The sequence below is a fragment of the Nyctereutes procyonoides genome, unplaced genomic scaffold (assembly GCF_905146905.1).
Source record: "Nyctereutes procyonoides isolate TBG_1078 unplaced genomic scaffold, NYPRO_anot_genome, whole genome shotgun sequence".
NCBI lineage: Eukaryota > Metazoa > Chordata > Mammalia > Carnivora > Canidae > Nyctereutes > Nyctereutes procyonoides.
In genome coordinates, this window is record NW_026575135.1 from 71,684,145 (window position 1) to 71,704,286 (window position 20,142).

Consider the following 20,142-nt stretch of genomic DNA (forward strand, 5'->3'; position numbering starts at 1 on the left):
ACATATTGTGCGGGCCTCCAGCGCCAGCATACCCAGCACCAGTGACTCCTGACTAACAGGTGTACCCCCTGCACCAGTCACAAAATAGAGCAGAGCAATGGCCGGGGTGGGGTGAGGGGGCCACAATGAAGCCTCTTGGTGTTGTGCAAGAACCTGGCGGAAATACAAGGACCTAGGATCCTTAAAGGTCAGAGACAGAAGTCTTTCCCTGGCCAGCCTGGCAGCAGCCAGAGGATGGAGCCCTCCTGGGCTCCCCAAATGGCATCCTGAACATAGTTTATCTGAGCAGTGGCACTCTACTTCTGAAAAGTATTCTTAACTACTAAAAAATTTTGTGGCTGACCTTTAAATAAGAGGTCTAAATAAGGTGATAGTTTCTAAGATGCACTGGCTGACATCCAAGGATGATCAGCTGTAATCAAATGACACATGTAGGAGGCCCCAGAGCAATGCCAAGTGCCATCTGTCCAAAGTAAATTAATGTGACAGAAGAGGCAAAGTAAAGGTCATGCAACAAAAAGCCAGCAATCCAGGAGAGCTCTGCTGTCTACAGATAAAAAGTCTTAGTTCAGTCTCCAGATAGGCTTGTTAAATTTAAGGACAGACAGAAACAAAGGCACTGGGGCTTTCCTTGGTCCCTTCCTCAGAGAAAGAAGGATGGTGAGCATAGCTCCTTCCCAAAGTCTGGCTGTGTAGGGAGGAGCCGAGGGTGGTAGTCAGAGAGAGCTTATGAAGCTGGCACAGAAGGTGCTTGAATGTGATGCAGCATCAGAGCTGCAGAAACAACACAAACTGGTAGGGGCACATTGCTAACAGAGGGAGGTCCGGGAGGAGGGAAGGAGTTGGCATGTAGAGGCTGAGGTGGGAGGAGCACATGGGGACAGATGGAGGGGAGGCTGCAAGGCTGGGTGGGGATGCAGGCACACCTGAAATATTGTGGTCAGGTAGTAAAGGGAATTTCAGGGTTGAACAGCCACACCTTCTCCATGAAGCTGATGGGGAAGCTGTCCAGCCAGAGCAAGGAGCAAGCAGATGAGCTGAGGTGTTTAATAGAGAATGAACAAGGAGAGGCAACCAGTGAAAGAGAAGGGCTGTGAGCAGCACTCTAGGCCCAGCTTAGGGGCTGCCTGGAGGCCTATGGGAGGCAGGAGGCCCCAGCAGTGCCTGGCAGCAAGAGCTTGAGGGAGGGCAGCCCTGGTGGCTCAGAGGTTTAGCGCTGCTTTCAGCCCAGGGTGTGATCCTGGAGACCCGGGATTGAGTCCCACATCAGGCTCCCTGCATAGAGCCTGCTTCTCTCTCTCTCTCTCTCTCTCTTTCATTACTAAATAAATCTTTAAAAAAAAAAAAAAGAGGGAGAGGGAACAGAGTCACAGTCTCCTTGGTTCCAAAGACCTGCAGACGAAAGAGGAAGGGCAGGGTGTCCCAGGCAGAGGGAACAAAATAGGCAGCAGTACGAGGCCAGAATTAATCGGAAAGGACTCTATAGGAGTGCCATGGAAACCAGAGGCGTGTGGAAGATCTGAAGTGCGAAGCTGTCCTCTAGGTCAGTGGTTCTCAGCTGCATACTTGTATTTAGTGGGTGGACTCAGGGATAATGCTAACTATCCTGCAATGCACAGGACAGCCTCCCCCCTCCTCTGGCCCCAACAAAGAATGATCTGGTCCCAAATGTCAATAATACCAAGGCTCAGAAACCTTGGTATTATTGACAAGTTGTCGATCCTGGTCCCATAAAAATATTGCCCAACGCACTAATTTTTACTATAGCTGAGTGCCATCGGTACCGTTTCAGTGACTGGTTTTGCTGAGCAGGTTGTGTGATACACCTCAGAGAAAGCTATGACTTAAGGCTGAAGGAGTACATCTAACAGATACCACCCTGCGCCAAAGCAAAAGGGGAACTCTGATATACAGGCATGGCATGTTAAGTCAGACAAGGACCCAGTAATGCAACACAACCCACTGAGGGTGTAGCACCGTAACTGCCGACACAGAGACCTGCCATTAAGTTTGCCCAAGTTCTAATACTCAGAAGCAGACCACAAGTACAAAAGGTGAAAACCAGTTCTTGGTTGGCAGGTGCAGCCAACAGAAAGGCTAGGACTCTGATGGAGGGTGCAGGCTGTGTCAGTGTTGCTTAGGTGACTATTAAAAGCCACATGCCCGGGGGGTTGGGGATGTGTTTCTGAATGATCCCCACTAATTCTGACACACTGTCAAGTTTGGAAAACACTAGAGTAAGTTAAGAAAAAAGAGAACTAAGAATCAAACTCTGTAAAAGCCAGTGCCCAGGGGGTGGGGAGGATGGGGAAGAAGCTTCCAGAGTAATCTATTTTTGGCTGAAGCTCCCCTGAGGAAGACACTCTCATGTCAGTAATAACCACAAATGGCTTCAGAGTCCTTTGTTCTCAAGTCCAGATGGTCCCTCTGGAGGGGGGACCCTGGCCTGAAATAGGAAGACAGAATTTGGGAAGACTTGGCTTATTATGCCTGGTGATTCTAGGGTCAGAGAAAATCTGTACAGGTGAAAATATGTTTAGATAGCAGCTAAGAGTTGATAACGCTTTTTTTTTTTTTTTTTGATAACGCTCTATAATGTACCTGATCTTCCTGGTTTGTATTTGGATGTGTATTTCCTTCAGCTCCATTTTTTTTTGTTTTTTTGTTTCTTGTTTTTGTTTTTAAAGATTTTATTTATTTGTTCATGAGAGACACACACACACAGAGAGAGAGAGGCAGAGACACAGGTAGAGGGAGAAGCAGGCTCCATGCAGGGAGCCCGATGTGGGACTCGATCCTGGGACTCCAGGATCACACCCTGGGCCAAAGGCAGGTGCCAAACTGCTGAGCCACCCAGGGATCCCCATAGCTCCATGTTTTAAATCATAAATGACTGCTGCTGAAGGAAATCTGGTAATTAGCAATTTTCTACAGGATGGCTTACAGTTTTGTAGATTTTCCTTTATATGTAAACTAGATCGACTTGACTTCTAGAAACTGTTTTCTGTTTCAGCATTTGGAATTATTCTTAATTTTTATGGTTAAAAAAAAACCCTCAAAGATCTTTCTAGGTTCAAAATAGATGACTTTGAGAATAGCACTATTAGCCTCATAGAGAAAACTACTGACAATTATTTTGTTTGTTCACATGTTCTGTGTTATTAGATGGGCAGAGTGGTGTGGATGTGTTTTAAGGGAGGGAGAAAGAGGAGGAAATGTCTTTGAGTTCAGGCTTCTCAGTAGGCGCTTTCATATTTTCCCGATCAACATGCTTCTAAAGAACATGTGCTCTTTTCCGAGCACCACATATACACCTTCTTTCTGGAGGGAGCTTCATGGTCCTATATAAGGAGCACCAACATTCAAGGCAGATCTTTACTTTGACTCTGCCATTTCTGGATTGTGTAACCCCGGCACCTACCGGGGGAGGAAAGCACTGTTAACTGTCAAGCATACAGAGCACAGGGCCTGGCCCAGAACAGGCACGCAGCACCCAGCAGCCACTCTGAATAATACAGGTTCAGAAGGATTAACCCAACTCCTGGAGTTTCCGTTCCTGGTGACAAGTGAGCACCACTGAGCCTTCACCAGAAGGCCTCATGATGCACTCAGATTTAACAGGGAGAGGAACAAGTGGCTCGTTTGGAAACCCCTAAGTCACAGAATTGAAAATTCTTGACCTTAGTGGTTTTAGGTTACGATGTGTCTACAGGATTTTCTCCATGTGTTTCTTACGAGCTGAGGAGGCTCTGCAACCAGTCTGTGCTGAGGCAGCATGGCTCGCTGCCAGCTGCCACTTCCACTATATGTAATGTGCTGTTGGGCCTCTGCCTGCCACGAGAGCTGTGTGTAAGGTGGCTCTCGAAAGCAAGTGGAATACCCACTCTGAAAGGGAGACATACATGCCATACTAATGTCATTCTGTTTTAGACAAAGAAACCTGACATACTTGCAGGGGAGAATCCGGACAACATCGTTCTGCTTATAGCTCTCAATGCAGACGGCGCAATGATCAAAGTCAGGGTCTGTTTCCTGCAAGGAAAAGCACAGGCATAAGAGTCACATTCTAAAATTAAAGATAGACATAAATGGAGGAGCTAATTCAGCTAAGAACCTTCCTGAGGCAACTACGGTAAGCAAGTGACTATAAAGTGAAAAGTTATGAACAGTTTTAATGTGTTTAGCTGTATTGATCCAAATGATATCAAAACCACTCTATCTTGTTTTTTTTTTTTCTATCTTGTTTTTAAACTATGTTGTAACCAACTAAGTCTATTTGTGAAATGTCTGAGGAGTCAGAATGCTTTTTTTTTCTAGGATTCAAATCCACCATCACTGCGGACATCCTCATCTCCCTCCCACCAATGCATCATTACTATTCTGGTTTAGTGGGTTTCACTGCACACCCTCCATAGTGTGGGTGGTCGTCTGACAATATCTAAGTACAGGCAGAAAAGATGGTAAGCCCCCAAGAAACCAAGTCCCAAGGATGGGAGCTAGTCACAGGTTTAGGGTAGAAAACAGTCATGGTCCAACCCAATAGTGGGTCTTTGTCAAGGGTCAGGAAGAGTCAGCCAGGTATTTGGTCATCTAGACTAACTGGCTTCCATCCTCGTCTGTGCTGGGAAGGGATGCCCCAGAGTTGTCATAAAATAGAGCACTGCCAGGAACCTAAGCCAGGAAGGTGTGACTATTTGCTATGTCAAGGCCACTGTACTGAAACTCAGCGGGACAACTCTTGGTAGGTACAAACTAGGAAGAGGTGTTGGTATGATCAAGAAAAGATGGTCTGGTGTTAGCCTGAAGGACAAAGTAGGATGGGCAGGTTACACCAGCTCTGGGGAATTTTAATTAATGTGGTAGCTGAAGGCTGCCAGGCCAAGAGGGTGGTGACCTCTCCTCTGGAGTTAAGGGGCAGCTGTTTTTTTGTTTTGTTTTGTTTTGTTTTTTTTAGGGGCAGCTGTTTTGATGCTGCTTTTATTTTGCAAATGTTTTTACTTTTTTCTTTCCTTAGTATACACTGAAGTTCGCTGAAAATGCCTCCACCTTCCAGAGAGCTGTGTCAAAAAAACCCCGATGTGATGGTGTCAAGGTGGTGGGAACAAAAATGGGTGAAGTCAAGAAAGTGGCGAAACTAAGGAGGTTGGAGGATTGTCTGAAATTATCCTCTTAGAGCTGCTAGTCAAAATGCTAGAACTGGGTGTGGGGCAGAAAACAGTTTTGGTTTTATACCTTTAGAGGTGTAACTTTTCTAGATAACTCAATCTGTCGAATGTCGGGTCTCACATCAAGGTGCTTTGTCCTCATGGACCAGAAGTGGGCTCCAAGTAACATGAGACCCAACTGGGGAGCTCTGGTGTGGTCACTGGTCACCGGGTTTCTCACTTGGTCCCCCCAAGCCGAGGGTCCAGCCGTGACACACGAGGTACTGCCCTCAAACTGTCTGGCCCACTATACAGAAAGCACCTTGCAAATGACACTCCCTTGAGATGCAGGTCTCCAGTTCTCTGGTGAGCTGGTGACAGATTAAAACATGAAGGAGATGTGGCCATGTTTCTCAAGAAACACAGGGAGAGAACGTACATTCCTGGCCTCCGAGTGCACCAACCGACCCATCAGGGTTCTTCTCGAAGGCATCCTTGGCTGCAGTGGTAGAAAGCTCTGTGGAACACCACGGCTAGGGGAGCTGTAAGTAGACCAGTGCATCTAATAATGGCAGGGACACTGGGAGTCCAGGAAAGTCAGACACTGTATGGAGGGCCTCCAAATGAGGTGAGCTAAGGGTAAGAGCTCAGAGGGAGGCTAGTTTAAAATGAAGCATTTAGATCATATACCTGGAGAAAAAGAGTCACCAAACAAATGAGACACAAATAATTAGGTTGTGCTCTCTCCCACCAAATAAAAAACAAAACTACTTTATTATTTTTATAGGGTTAGAGTTATTTCACTACCATACCTTATCACCCTTTTTTACTGTTCTGGTGGTCAATTTGCTGATGGCTTTCTTGGCAGCATCTCCAAGACGACGCTATGACAATTATAAAGAAAAACAGACATTAATGCAAAATCTCTGATGTCCTTTACTTTAATTAAATGTATGAAGCCCCTGTTATCCTACAACATTCTCATGTCATATCACGAAAGGATTCTAAAAAAGCAATTAAAAATATTAGAAAACCTGGCAGTTTTCCCATAGATCCAGCATTCTGAACTGAATTATTCTGGTTGAATAATTAAAAAGTGCGTGTAGTGAAAAATTCAGGTGTCATAACCACTACTGCATTCCTGTATTTAATAAACTTTTGAAATACTACAGCATTACTGAAGTCTTCTTGTACATGTCTGAGCTACTGCCAATGTACTAACAGCTTTCCTATTCTACTCTAAGGATGATGAGATGTATAAGCTCTATCTTAGTAACAGGAACCTCTAATGCCCCCAAAACTGCTTATCATGGTGCCAAGTGTGGCAAAAGAGACGCAGTCACAAGCTCTCCTTCTGTCTTTGCCAATACAATGCTCCATGATCTTAGGAAGGTGCATTTATCTTTCCAGCGTTGGGTTGTCCAAAAGAGTTAGGTCATAGACTTTCTGAAGCTGGATTTATCCAAGATTCTGGCAGACACTGCCAGTCTTGCTATATATACCAAGGACCCGCAGGTGAAAAGACAGTGCCCCCTAATCTTGTAAGGCCAAATGAATTGGGGAACAGACCACAGGGGTGTGTGGCAGCACCAAGGGGCAGCCTAATGTGGGTGGGTGGGGCTGTTAGGGAAGGCTGAGGAAACAATGGCTGAGCTGAGCTTTGGGACACTAGTGGGAAGGAATTCAATAAGGAAAAGCAATGGGCAGGGCAGGAGGAGGGGACATGTGAACAAAGGAATATTCTAATAAAGAGGTACGAAGCACAGGAATATGAGGGAAATTATTCGGTATCATTAGAATGAACATACATGTTATTGTGCAAATACAACGTTTTCAGAGACAGAGGGCCCTATTAATAATTACATGGGACAGTGGGTGCAAACAGGCACATGGACAGGTAGCCACTTGACACACAAGCAAATCTTGAATTGTGGCAAGAGGCAGAGGTGAGGCTGAAGGGTGATGGTGCAGGTTAAAAGGGGAGACCCTGGATTTTATACCTTGAAGATTAAAAAAAATCGTAATAATATAAAAATTTTAGGGGGAATTTATTTTTATTATTTTTTAAAGATTTTATTTATTCATGAGAGACACACATACAGGAGAGGCAGAGACACAGGCAGAGGGAGAAGCAGGCTCAATGAAGGGAGCCCAACGTGGGACTCGATCCTGGATCTCCAGGATCAGGCCCTGGGCTGAAGGTGGCGCTTAAACCACTGAGTCACCCGGGTTGCTTAGGGGGAATTTAAAAACACATAAAAGAAAATAAGTTGATGAACTTCTATATATCCATCATCCAACTTCAATGATCAGTATTTTACCTGTATTTTCATCTGTCCCCTTCTCTATTGTGCTATAGGATTTCAAGCATATCACAAGCATGGTAGCATTTCACCCACCCATAAAATCGTCACTATGTCCCAGAGATAGGGTTTTTGTTTGGTGCTACTGTCTCATCTAGCAAAATTAACAATAAGTAATCAACATTAATAAATACACAGATTATACTGTGTATAGTATAGTATACTGTGTATACTAGTTCTCTCCAAAATGTTTTCTGAAAAAGATTTGAGAGCGAGTGAGCGAGCAAACATGTGAGCAGGGGGAGGGGCAGAGTCCCCAAGCAGACTCCTTCCTAAGCGTGGAGCCTAAAGTGGGGCTAGATCTCAGGAACCTGAGAACATGGCCTGAGCTGAAATCAAGAGTTGGCCATTCAACCAACCAAGCCTCCCAGGTGCCCCAGAATGTCTTTTTATATAGTTGGCTTGTTTGACTCAGGATACAAAGTCCAAGCACAGCATTTGGTTGCAGTTCCCTTTCAAGTTTCTCTTGATCTGTGAGTCCCCTCTATTGTATACGTATCTGTAGCCTGTGGAAATAGAATGGACTCAAACTGTGTAGAAAGTGTACAATTGGTATTCGGACATGGCCCACAAAACCATCATTACCATCAAGACAATTTATCTATCACTCTCCAATTTCCTTGTGCCTCTTCCTAATCCTTTCTTCGTGCTACCCCTCCACCCATCACCTACTTTCTGCTAGTGTACTTTGTATTTTTCAGAGTTTTATATAAAAAAGATACACTGTGTACTATTCTGTATATGGTTTCTTTCACTCAGCATAATTATCTTAAGATTGATCCATGATGCTGCATGTATCACTAATTCACTGCTTTCTTATGCTATGGTATTCTCTTTTAACCTGTTGATGGAACTTTTGTATTGTTTTGACTGCAATGCAGCTTTTGACTGCAATGAATAAAGCTGAAAACCACCTTATTTATTGGTACAAGTCTTTGTAAAGACATGTGCCTTCTTTTCTCTGGGGTAAATACTTAGAGAGTGGGGAAGACCGACAATATTGTGGTGTGTGTGACTTTTTAAGAGACTGCCCAAGTGTTTTCCAACATTGAGTGGGCCATTTTACATTCCCATAAGCAGTGTATGAAAATCCCAGTTCCTCCATATCCTCACCAACACTTGGTCAGTTCATTTGACTGTAATCACTCTAAGAGGGGTGTAGTGATAACTCCCTGTGGTTTAAATTTGCATTTCCCTAATGACTAAGGACGGTGAGCATCTTTTCATGAACTTGTTTGCCATCTGTAGATCTTCTCTGGTGAAGTATCTGGATCTTTTGTCCATTTTTCTACGGAGTTTGTTTGTTCTCTTATTGACTTGACAGTATGTTACATATATTTTTTTAAAGATTTATTCACTTATTTTAGTGGGGAGGGGCAGAGAATCTGAAGCAGACTCCCTGCTGAGTGGGGAGCCTGACGGAAGGCTCGATCTCAAGACCCCCAGATAATGACTTAAGCTGAAATCAAGAGTCGGAAGCTCTTGATTGAGCCACCCAAGGACCCCTATGTTACACTTCGAAATACAATTCTTTTTGCATACTGTTTCTCTCCTTCTGTGGCATAAGTTTTTAATTTTGATGGTCAATTTATCAATTTTTCATTTTGGACTGTACTCTGGTGTCATATCTAAGTAATTTTTGCCTATCCCAAGGTTACAAGACTTTCTTCCATTTTCCTTTCTTGAAGTTATTTTAGGTTTCACATAGGCCTCTGGTCCTATATTGAGGTCATTTTGTATATGGTGTGAAGTACTGATCACACGCGTTTTTTGGTATATGATATACAATGGTGCTGGCACCATTTGTTGAAAAGGCACTCTTTCTCCACGAATTGCCTTTGTATATCTGGCAAAAATCACTTGCCCGTAATTTGTGGGTGTGTCTGAACACTATTTTATATCATATATATATCATTAAGCAAATATCACACTTATTAATTTATTGTAGTGCTTTATAAAAACAAATCTGAAATCAGATAGTATTACACTTCCAACTTTTTTTCTCCTTCTTTTCCATCCTCCTTTTGGTTGTTTTTGATCCATCCAGTGTGTTCCCATAAGAATTTTAGGTCAAGCTTGTCAATTTCCATAAAAAAAATTCTCTAGGGTTTACAGTAGGATTGATTGCACTGAATGCACAGATCAATTTGGGGAGAAGTGATATCTTAATAGTACTGAGTCTTCCCTTGAACACTGTCTATCTCTCCATCTATTTAGTTCTTATCTAATTTCTCTCAGCAATATTTTATAGTTTTCCATGTACAGGTCTTGCAAATCTTTTTGTCAGGTCTCTAATAATTTCTATTATTTATTCTAGTTTACGTTTGATGCTAATGGAAATGGTACTTAAAAATTCAATTCTCATTCATTGCTTGTACAGAAATAAAATTTATTTTTGTATATTATTATATCTCTCACCTTGCTAAACCCATTAGTTCCAGCAGCCTTTTTATAGACTCCATCAAATTTTTGATATAGATGTTAATATCCTTTTTGAATGAAGACAGCTTTACTTATTCTTTTCTTTCTTTTTTTATTTTTTTTTGTTCTTTATTTTTTTTAAATTTTCTTTTTTAAAGAGAAAGCAAATGTGAGCGAGCAGGGGACAGGGAGAGAAAGAATCTCAAGCAGGTTCCATTCCAAGCCCAATGTGGGGCTGGATCTCATGACTGAGATCATGACCTGAACTGAAATCAAGAATGGGACTCTTTTTTTTAAAATTTTTATTTATTTATGATAGTCACATACACACACACACACACAGAGAGAGAGAGAGAGACAGAGACAGAGAGACAGAGAGGCAGAGACACAGGCAGAGGGAGAGGCAGGCTCCATCCACCGGGAGCCCGATGTGGGACTCGATCCCGGGTCTCCAGGATTGCGCCCTGGGCCAAAGGCAAGCGCTAAATCGCTGCGCCACCCAGGGATCCCAAGAATGGGACTCTTAACTGACAGAGCCCCCAAGCATCCCTATTTACTCATTTCTGATATGGGTACCTTCTATTTATTTTCTTTATTCCTTGTTGTGCTGGTTAGAACTTAGTCATCAGAGCACAGATCCTTCTATTGTTCCTAATCTTAAAAAGAAGCATTTAATCTTTCACCATTTGGTATGATGGTATGGCTGTTAGCTTTCTACTGAGGCCCCTCATCAGTTTAAGGAAGTTATCTTTTATGCCTAGTTTGCAAAAAGTTTTTTTTTAAAGACTTTTATTTATTTATTCATGAGAGACAGAGAGAGACAGACAGAGAGAGAGAGAGAGACAGAGAGAGACAGAGAGAGAGAGGCAAAGACACAGGCAGAGGGAGAAGCAGGCTCCAGGCAGGGAGCCCGATGCGGGACTCGATCTCAAGACCCCAGGATCACGCCCTGAGCTGCAGGCAGATGCTAAACTGCTGAGCCACCCAGGGATCTCCTGCAAAAAATTTTAAAATCAGGAAGAGATGTTGGATTTTAGGAAGTGTTTTTCCCTCTACCTACTGAGACATATGATTTTCCTTTTTTGGTCTGCTAATATGATAAAATTACATTAATTTCTCAGTGTTAAAACAGCCTTGCATTCCTGGGATCAACACCCCCTGGTCATGATGAAATATCCTTCTTATATATTGTTGAGTATGATTTGCTAAAATTTTCTTTAGAGTTTTTACAGTTTTGTTCAAGAGGGATTATGGTCTGTAGTTTTCTGTTTTGTAATATTTTTTGTCTAGTTTTGGTATCAGGGATGTTGCTGGCTTTATAGGACAAAATGGGAGGTATTCTTGCCTTTTCAATTTTCTGGAGTTTGTAGATTCTTCTTTAAATGTTTGATAGAACTCAAAAGAAATCATCTGCCTTGAGTTTTCTTTCTTGGCGGAAGGTTTTACACTACAAATACAATTTTCCGGGATCCCTGGGTGGCGCAGCGGTTTGGCGCCTGCCTTTGGCCCAGGGCGTGATCCTGGAGACCCGGGATCGAATCCCACGTCGGACTCCCGGTGCGTGGAGCCTGCTTCTCCCTCTGCCTATGTCTCTGCCTCTCTCTCTCTCTCTCTGTATGACTATCATAAAAAAAAACAAAAACAAATACAATTTTCCTGGGAGATAATGGCTGTTTACCTTTTCTTCTTGAATGTACTCTGAACATTAAGGGTCTTTCATGGAGTTTGTCCATTTCATATTAGGTGCCATAGAATTGTTCATAATATTCACTCATTATCCTTATAATCAGTAGTCACATCATTGCTTTCATTTTTGATATTGTTAATTTGTGCCTTCTCTCTTCCTCCTAATCAGTTTGGTCAGATGCTTTTCAATTTTATTAATTTTCTCTTAAAACCACTGTTTTCTTTTTTCTAGTTCATTTTCCTTTCTTCTGTGTACTCTGGATTTAATTTGCTCTTCTTCCCCAGTTTCTTAAGGCATAAACTGAGTATTAATTTCAGAACTTTCGTCTTTTCTAATACAGGCACTACTTTAGTGGAATTTTGAAAATTTTGATACTGTGTTTTCATTTTCATTCAGTTCAAATGAGTCTCTTATTTCCCTTTTATCTTTATCTGATGGCTTATTTAAAAGTTAGTTTCTAAATATTTGAGTTTTCCAAAGATTTGTTATTGATTTGATTTTTTTTAAAAAAATTTATTTCAGAGAGAGGGAGAGCATGAGCAGGGAGAGGCGCTGAGAGAGAGGGAGAAGCTGACTCCTTGCTGGGAGGGGAGCTGGACTTTGGGGCTTAATCCCAAGACTCTGGGATCATGACCTGAGCCAAAGGCAGACAGACCCCCAACTGACTGAGCCATCCAGGAGTCCCTATTTCTGATTTAATTCCAAGTGGTCAGAGAACATATTTTGTAGGACTCAAACCCCATTAAATCCATTGAGATCTATTTTATGGTTTAGAGTACACATTAAGAGATTAGAGTTTTCTTTAAATGTCAATCAGGTCAAGTTAATTATGTTGGTTTGAAGCTTTTACATACTCACTGATTTTCTGTCTATTCTTTTAATTGTTGAGAGTGCGGTACTGAGATCTTGCACTGTAACTATAGGGCTGCCTACTTCTCTCTGCAGCACGCTGTTAAGTTTTCATTTCGCATTATTTTGGAGTTTTCTTATTAGAAGCATAAATGTTTAGGTGCCAGGTCTTCTTATCAATCAATCAATCAATCAATCAATTTATGATTAACAAGTTAACGTTCAGCTGACTGAGCCACCCAGGAAGTCCCCTGGGAACAAAAACCGTTCTATTTTCTGTCTTTTATGATTTTGACTACACTGAGTACCACATGTTAGTGGAGCCATTTGTTATTTGTCTTTCCGTGACTGGCTTATTTCACTTAGCATACGTCTTTCAAGGTTCATCAATGTTACAGTGTATTGCAGAATTTTCTTCCTTTTTAAGGCTAATGATATTTTATTGTATGCACACATCACATTTTGCTTATCCATTCATCTGTCAGTGGACACCTGGGTTGCTTCCATGTTTCAGCTACTGTGAATAATGCTATCAACATTTTTGTACACATGGGTGTACAAATATTTCTTTGAGATTCTGTTTTCATTTCTTTGGGTATACTGAGAAGTGGAATGCTGAGTCATGTGGTAATTCTACTTTTTTTTCTTTTTTTTAGGAACCTCCATACTTCTTTCTATAGTTGTAGTACCATTTTAAATTCCCAGCAGCAGCATGCAAGGGCTGAAATTTCTATATATCCTTGCCAACATTTATTGTTTCATTTTTTTTAAGTTTTCATTTAAATTCCAGTTAGTTAATGTACAGTGTAATATTAGTTTCAGGAGTACAATTCAGTGATTCAATACTTCCATACAAAACCTGGTGTTCATCACAGGTGCTCTCCTTAATCCCCATCACTTGTTTCCCCCTTTCTTCCCTCTGGTAACCATCAATGTGTTCTCTGGAGTTAAGAGTCTATTTCTTTTTTAAATATTTTATTTATTTACTCATGAAAGACATGAAAGAGAGACAGAGACACAAGCAGAGGGAGAAGCAGGCTCCCTAGAGGGAGCCTGACTCGGGCCTCGATTCCAGAACCCCGGGATCATGCTCTGAGCCAAAGACAGATGCTCAACGGAGCTGAGCCACCCAGGCATCCCAAGAGTCTATTTTTTATTTCCTGTTTTTTTTTTTTTATAGTAACCATCCTAATGGGCATGAGTGCTATCTCACTGTAGTTTTGATTTTCATTTCCCTAGTGATTAGTGATGTGGAGCATCTTTTCATGTGCCAATTGGCCATTCGTGTATCTTTGGAGAAATGTCTCTTCATGTCCTTTGTTTTTTTTTTTTTATATGGGTTGTTAACCTGTTAAGTTTTTAGTTCTTTAAATATTCTGGCTATTAACCCCTTATCAGAGACACGATTTGCAATTATTTTCTCCCATTCTGTGGGCTGCCTATTCATTCTCTTGATTATGTCCTTTGATGTACAGAAATTTTTAATTTTGATGTAGTCCAGTTTACCTTACCTGTTTTTTAAATTACTTGTGGGATAGGTGTTATATCCAAGAAACACTGCCAAATCCAATGTTAGGAAGTTTTCTCCCTATGTTTTGTTCTAAAAGTTACAGTTCTAGCTCTTATGTTTAGGTCTCTGATCCATTTTGAGTTAATTTTTGTGTATGGTGTAAGGTAAGGGCCCATTTTCATTTTTTTTCATGTGGATATCCATTTTTCCCAGAACCAATTGTGGAAAAGACTCTTTTCCCCACTGAATGGTCTTGGTGCCCTTGTCAAAAATCATTTGACCATACATATGAGGGTTTATTTCTGGGCTCTCTACTCTATTTCATTGGTCTGTCTTTATGCCAATACCACACTGCTTTGATTACTGTAGCTTTGGAGTAAGTTACTAAATCAGGAAATCTGAGACTTCCAACTTAGTTCTTCTTATTCAAGATTGTTTTGGCTGTGCAGCTCAGAGAGTAAAATTACCACTTTATGACAGGGGAAAGATGCAGGAAGAGCAGGGTGGGATATAGGATGTCTGAGGTCAAGCATACTGAGCACTGAGAACTGACTATTGCAGCCGGCCAATGGTCATGCAGCCTTGATGGAAATCACTCAGTGGAAAGATGGAAGGAAAACCTGTGGGAAGGGGACTTTCACTGGGACAGGGCAGTGGGAGCAGGGTAATTTTTAAATATTACTGAATTGCCTCATGAAAAGGCCCAGACCAACTTTAGCAAAGGCAGGTGGGTCTCCCACAAACCTCAGACTAGGGATAGGCAGGTCAGACCACCAGTAGTAGTGATATTCTAAAGGGATGTAGGCCAGCAGCTGTGCTGAGGCTGTAAAGAGAAGAGAAGAGGGGTTCTGAGTCCCTGGAGCCAGGGAACCCAGAAACCACCACAGAATACCTCCCACACCCCTGAGAGAGACTGCCCACCGAACAAAGGCCTCAGCAGGTGATGTTGAGGTACAACCAGTGACTTGGGGAGATTTCTCAGGCTCCACTTCATAGATGAGCCAACACAACATAACCCACAGGAATCCACGAACAGGTGGAGGAAGATCAGATGATTTAGGGCAGCTCACTCCCCTGAGGATCTGAAACATCCACTACAACCAACAAGGAAGGAGCCCTTCCTCCCTGAGGAAAACAAGACCTAGGACTGAACAGGGCAGGAACCCCGACGGGGAGGGGGGGAAGGGTGTTGTAAATGAGAGGGAAGATTCAAGACACTAGAGGAAACTCTTCCATTTTGGTCAAAACCAGAAGTCTCCACCATACTTTTTTTAAATGCCATTTTAAAATGACAAAATTGGGTTATTTGTCTAACAGAATATCCCACATTCTAAATTTGGCTGCTTGTTTCCTCCTAGTGTCATTTTACTTGGTCCAGTTCTTATGAAATAGTAGTTAGATTTAGGTTCACCTGCTTTGGTGAGAGTACATCCTAGGTGGTGCTATGTACTTCCTAATACACTCCAACATGAGGATGCAGTGTTCAGCTTTCCGATTTCAAGCAACATCAATAGATTCAAGCTTTGTCAGCTCATTCATTATAAAGCTCCCTAAGTCTTTCAGCTGATTATAGTATCCACTGGTGATCACTATGTAAGGCATAATTCACTGATTAGTTGGATTTTTTTTTTAAAGAATTTATTTATTCATGAGAGACAGAGAGAGAGAGAGAGAGAGAGAGAGAGAGAGAGAGAGAGGCAGAGACACAGGCAGAGGGAGACGCAGGCTCCATACAGGGAACCTGATGTGGGACTCGATCCCAGCTCTCCAGGATCACGCCCTGGGCTGAAGGCAGTGCTAAACTGCTGAGCCACCCAGGCTGCCCTAGAATTTTTGCATAAGGAGCTTTTCCTCACTAACTAGTTGGTTACTATACAATAATACAATGTGTACAGAAGACACAAGATGAATCATTTCTAAGGTCTTTCTCTTTCTCTCTCTCCTCCCTCCCTCCCTTCTTTCTTTCTTGTAGACTCCATGCCCAGCAGGGAGCCCAACATGGGGCTCATGACCCTGAGATCAAAACCTGAGCTCAGATCAAGAGTTGGACGCTTAACCCTCTGAGCCACCCAGGCGCCCCAAAATGAATCGTTTTTAAAACTTGGTTTTCAGAAGAGCAGGTTGGTTCTTTAACAGCTTCTGGTTTCCATCAACTGCTGTATTTATTCCTTGGTGCTTTTGTCTCACTTTCAAATATGGAGAGTTCCCTTAGATATCACACCTCAGTAGTCTTCAATCAGCCACCTTATATATTTGCTGCCCTAAACCTATACGATAAGCCATTTTTCCAAGGATCCCTGGCTCCTTTGAGTGGGAAATGGCATTTAAAGATAATGCTAGAGCAGCCTGGGTGTGGAAAGGAATGGTACAGAGCTTCATTATTTTATTAAGGATGTAAAATGGTAATTCTGCATTTATTAGCTGGAATTTTTCTATGAACAGGGGTATTTTTTGTTATTGGGTTGTTACTAGCATGGGCAGAGGAGCTCTGTACTATTTTAGAAAAAGGAAACCAGGGATCCCTGGGTGGCGCAGCGGTTTAGCGCCTGCCTTTGGCCCAGGGCGCGATCCTAGAGACCCGGGATCGAATCCCACATCGGGCTCCCGGTGCATGGAGCCTGCTTCTCCCTCTGCCTGTGTCTCTGCCTCTCTCTCTCTATCTGTGTGACTGTCATAAATAAATAAAAATTAAAAAAAAAAAAAAAAAAAAAAGGAAACCAGGAGTTCACACGATTTCCAATTCAAAAGTAAGATCAGTGTTATCACCTAATGTCTTTTAGTATTTTTTCTTAACAGTGAAAATCTTGGTTTCTATTATTACACAATTACTTATTTGCTTTATCCTGCAGTATGCATACAATATGCATATAATTGTTTCAAATAACAATATCACTAACAATAAGATTATTAAATGCAGCTGATTTTGTAGAGTACATCCCAGTAGAAATGTATTGTCCAAAAAAAGTGCCCTAAAAACAAAAAACAAAAAGTGGCTTAATAATTCCTTTATGTGCGTGTATGCCACCATCTTGAAATACATTTATGTTCACTTGTTTTCGTGTATTTATTTTGATGATTTCTTCTTTTCTTTAAATTATCTACAATGGTCACGTGGTTCCAGAGTCAAAACTACCAGGTACAGGGAAGTCTCACTTCTATCCCTAGTTCCTCCACCCTGTTCTCCTTCCCTTAAAGAACTCTTTAAGAGAATCCTGCTTTAACGTTATATTGTTTCCTTTTGGAAATACAAGCTCACAGGTATAGCGTGTGCATATGTACTATGTACATCCATTTTCGTGGGTGAATTTTCACAGTCCTCCTCTTTGTTACAATAAACTAGTGCACTAAAACTATTCTGTATAGGGGTTCCTGGGTGGTGCAGTTGGTTAAGCAGCTGATTCTTGGTTTCAGCGCAGGTCATCATCTCACTGCCCTGAGTTCGAGCCCCATTTTGGCTGTACACTCAGTGCAGAGTTGTCTTCAGATTCTCTCTCCTGTTCCCTCTCTCTCCAGCTCATGTGCAGTCATTTTTTATTCTACCATACTTGGAGCCATAATTTAAGGTTTTCCAAGTTTCTCTATTATAAAGGAAAATTTAGCCCACATTTTCTTCTAATATTTGTAGTTTTACTATTTATAATTAGATCTCTGATTCATCTGAAATTTATCCTGGTGTGCAATGTAAGGAATAAATCTAATTTTGTCCTTTTCCAGTTGTCCCACCACCATTTATTAAAAAGTTCACCCTTCCCCACTGATTTGAGATGATGTTTTTTATTATATACTGTACTTAAATTTCTACATGCAGTTGTGTTTATTTTTGGATTTTGCATTTTGTTCTATTGGTCTTTTCATTCACGGGCTAACTTTTAACATTCTTTTAAATAAGAGGCTTCATTTATGTATTATAAAACTTGGTGTGGCTAGCCAACCACCACTGCTCCTCTTTTTAAGTCTTTTTTTCTGACTATTCTTACTTATTTTGCCATATGATTTTTATAATTACCTTATCTAATCCCCCAAAATACCTGAAGGCAATTTTGCTTGGATTAAGTTAAATTTGAGTGAACGTTGGGAGAACTGCCATCTCCATTGTATAGAACGTTTATATTCCCACAGGAACCAGGTATGTCAGGAGTGTTGTGTGGTCTTCCTCGTGTAGGTTTACACAGTATTTGTGAAGTTCATACCAGGATTGAGCCACACACCCATACATACACCCATCCAGTTGTAAATGTTGCCTTCCATCCCATTTTATCTTTTGATTTTTTTCTATGTTAGTTTTTTTAAAAAATATGTATTTTACAGAGAAAGGGAGAGTGTGGGTACACTTGTGTGAGCAGGGTGGAGGGGGGAAGGGCAGAAGGAGAGAGACAAGCAGACTCCTTGCTCAGTATACAGCCCAAGTGGGGCTCAATCCCATGACCTGAGACAAAACTAAGCATCGGAAGCTTGACTGCCTGAGCCACCCAGGTGTCCCTCCAGATGTTAATTTTATATCCTGTTCCTTTATTAAGTTGTTTCCCTGTTTTAGTATGGTTCCATTGGCCCTTTTGGGATTTTTCACATAGACATTCGCATCAACTGGATATAGAGAAACTTCTGTGAGCCATATTCCTCTTACTGCTTGCTCTTATCTAACTGCTTGGGTCAGTACCTGCAGCACAACGTTAAAAAAGAGCAGCTCTGCTTCGTCCTGACTAGAGGTGAAATGTCTTCATGTTTATCTGCCTAGTAAGATGCGGGGCTTTCAGACTGAGGGTGTGCAGGTGTGTGCTCCTGGATGCCTCAGAGCCGAGGCACCCCACCACCTCTTGGGCTCCTTAAAGCTCCTTAACAGCCTTCCAAATCAGAGCCTGTGGTTTCAGCAGCTGTTCTAAGATGGCTTTGCTGAGGCTTTTGCCTCAGGGCGAAGCCCTCTCTTTCTGATTTCTGGGTTTCTGATTCTTTGGACCACAGGAACTACCCCTTTTCTTCTGTGGGCTACCTTCTCTGGGGTTATAGGGCAGGTCCTGCTGCTGCTGACAGTCTGGCCTGACCGCGGCTTTTTCTGGAGTTCTTGGAGGCACCCTGTGGCTTCAGATCATCAAAGATGCTGAGGATTTTTCCTTTTATTATCCTACCTGTTCTCCGTTGTTTACTGTTTTAAAGGCATTTAGGGAAATTAAAAAAAAAAAAAAGATACCCTACGACTTCCATCTTGTTCAGCTCAGAATTCTGCTGAAGAATTTTAAACAAAAGGGTTCCCTGATGAGATCTGAGTGTTGGGAGGATTGAGGCCTGGCCTCCTGAGAAAAAGGTATGTGACACAGGGAAGACTGGGGGCAGTGAGACCTGGAAGGGTCAGGGCCTCCAAGAGCAGGGAACAAGGGGAGGACAGAACCTGCCAGGCTTCAGAGGTAAACCTGGCAGAACCAAATGACTGACCGGCGTGGGGGCCTAAGAGGGGCAGGGGATCAAGATGACTGGCCATGTGGCTGTGGCACATTAGAGAGCTTCTGGAAGGAAGTGCAGGTGCTGGTGGTGCTCAGCCATTGGCAAGCTAGTAACAACGCATGCAGGGTATCTGATTAGAGGGTGCCTGAAAATATTTGGGTAAATCACCCCTTCCACTTCTCGACTTCCAAAATCTGGGGCAAAAGGGTAAAAAACAAAAACAAACAAAAAAAACAAACAAACAAACCCCCCTTCTCTCTGTATTTGATATTAATGTCAAGTATCTTCACTGTAGTATTTTTCACTGGAGTTGGCCATGGTACTTCCTTCTTGTGGACCCCTCACCATCTCCAATCACTCCAATCACACCTCCAAGGAAAGATACACATCAGCCATGGTTTCGGCCCTTATTTGAATCTAAAACCCACTGCTTTAATACTATTTGTGTTCTGCTGACTCTCAAAATCTAAGATGAAGCACAAATTCCCTTTGCTAAGATCATTTTTTATTCATTTGCTAAGATATATTTTATTTATTATTTATTCATTTTTCCTTGTCTATACCTGACCACGATGCTATGAAGTCACTGTTTTCAAGGTGTAGTCAGTGGGGCAGATGCTTGAAATTTACCTTTGATGCTTAATAATATGAAACAATGATATTTATAGTAACTAAGATTTATTCAGTATATACCACATGCTAGGTACTGACTGTTCTAAGCCTTTCCTATGG

General features: G+C 42.0%; 1 protein-coding gene across 1 annotated transcript in view; it reads right to left on the bottom strand.

The window, feature by feature from the left end:
* The window catches only part of RNF130 (ring finger protein 130), a 105,451-nt gene that overhangs the window by 15,566 nt on the left and 69,743 nt on the right, over nucleotides 1–20,142 (bottom strand). The window contains exons 4-5 of the mRNA XM_055302090.1: nucleotides 5,957–6,028; nucleotides 3,950–4,032 (exon numbers count right to left, since the gene is read on the bottom strand). Coding sequence (XP_055158065.1) covers nucleotides 3,950–4,032; nucleotides 5,957–6,028 — 155 coding nt within the window. The remainder of the gene's footprint in view (nucleotides 1–3,949; nucleotides 4,033–5,956; nucleotides 6,029–20,142) is intronic.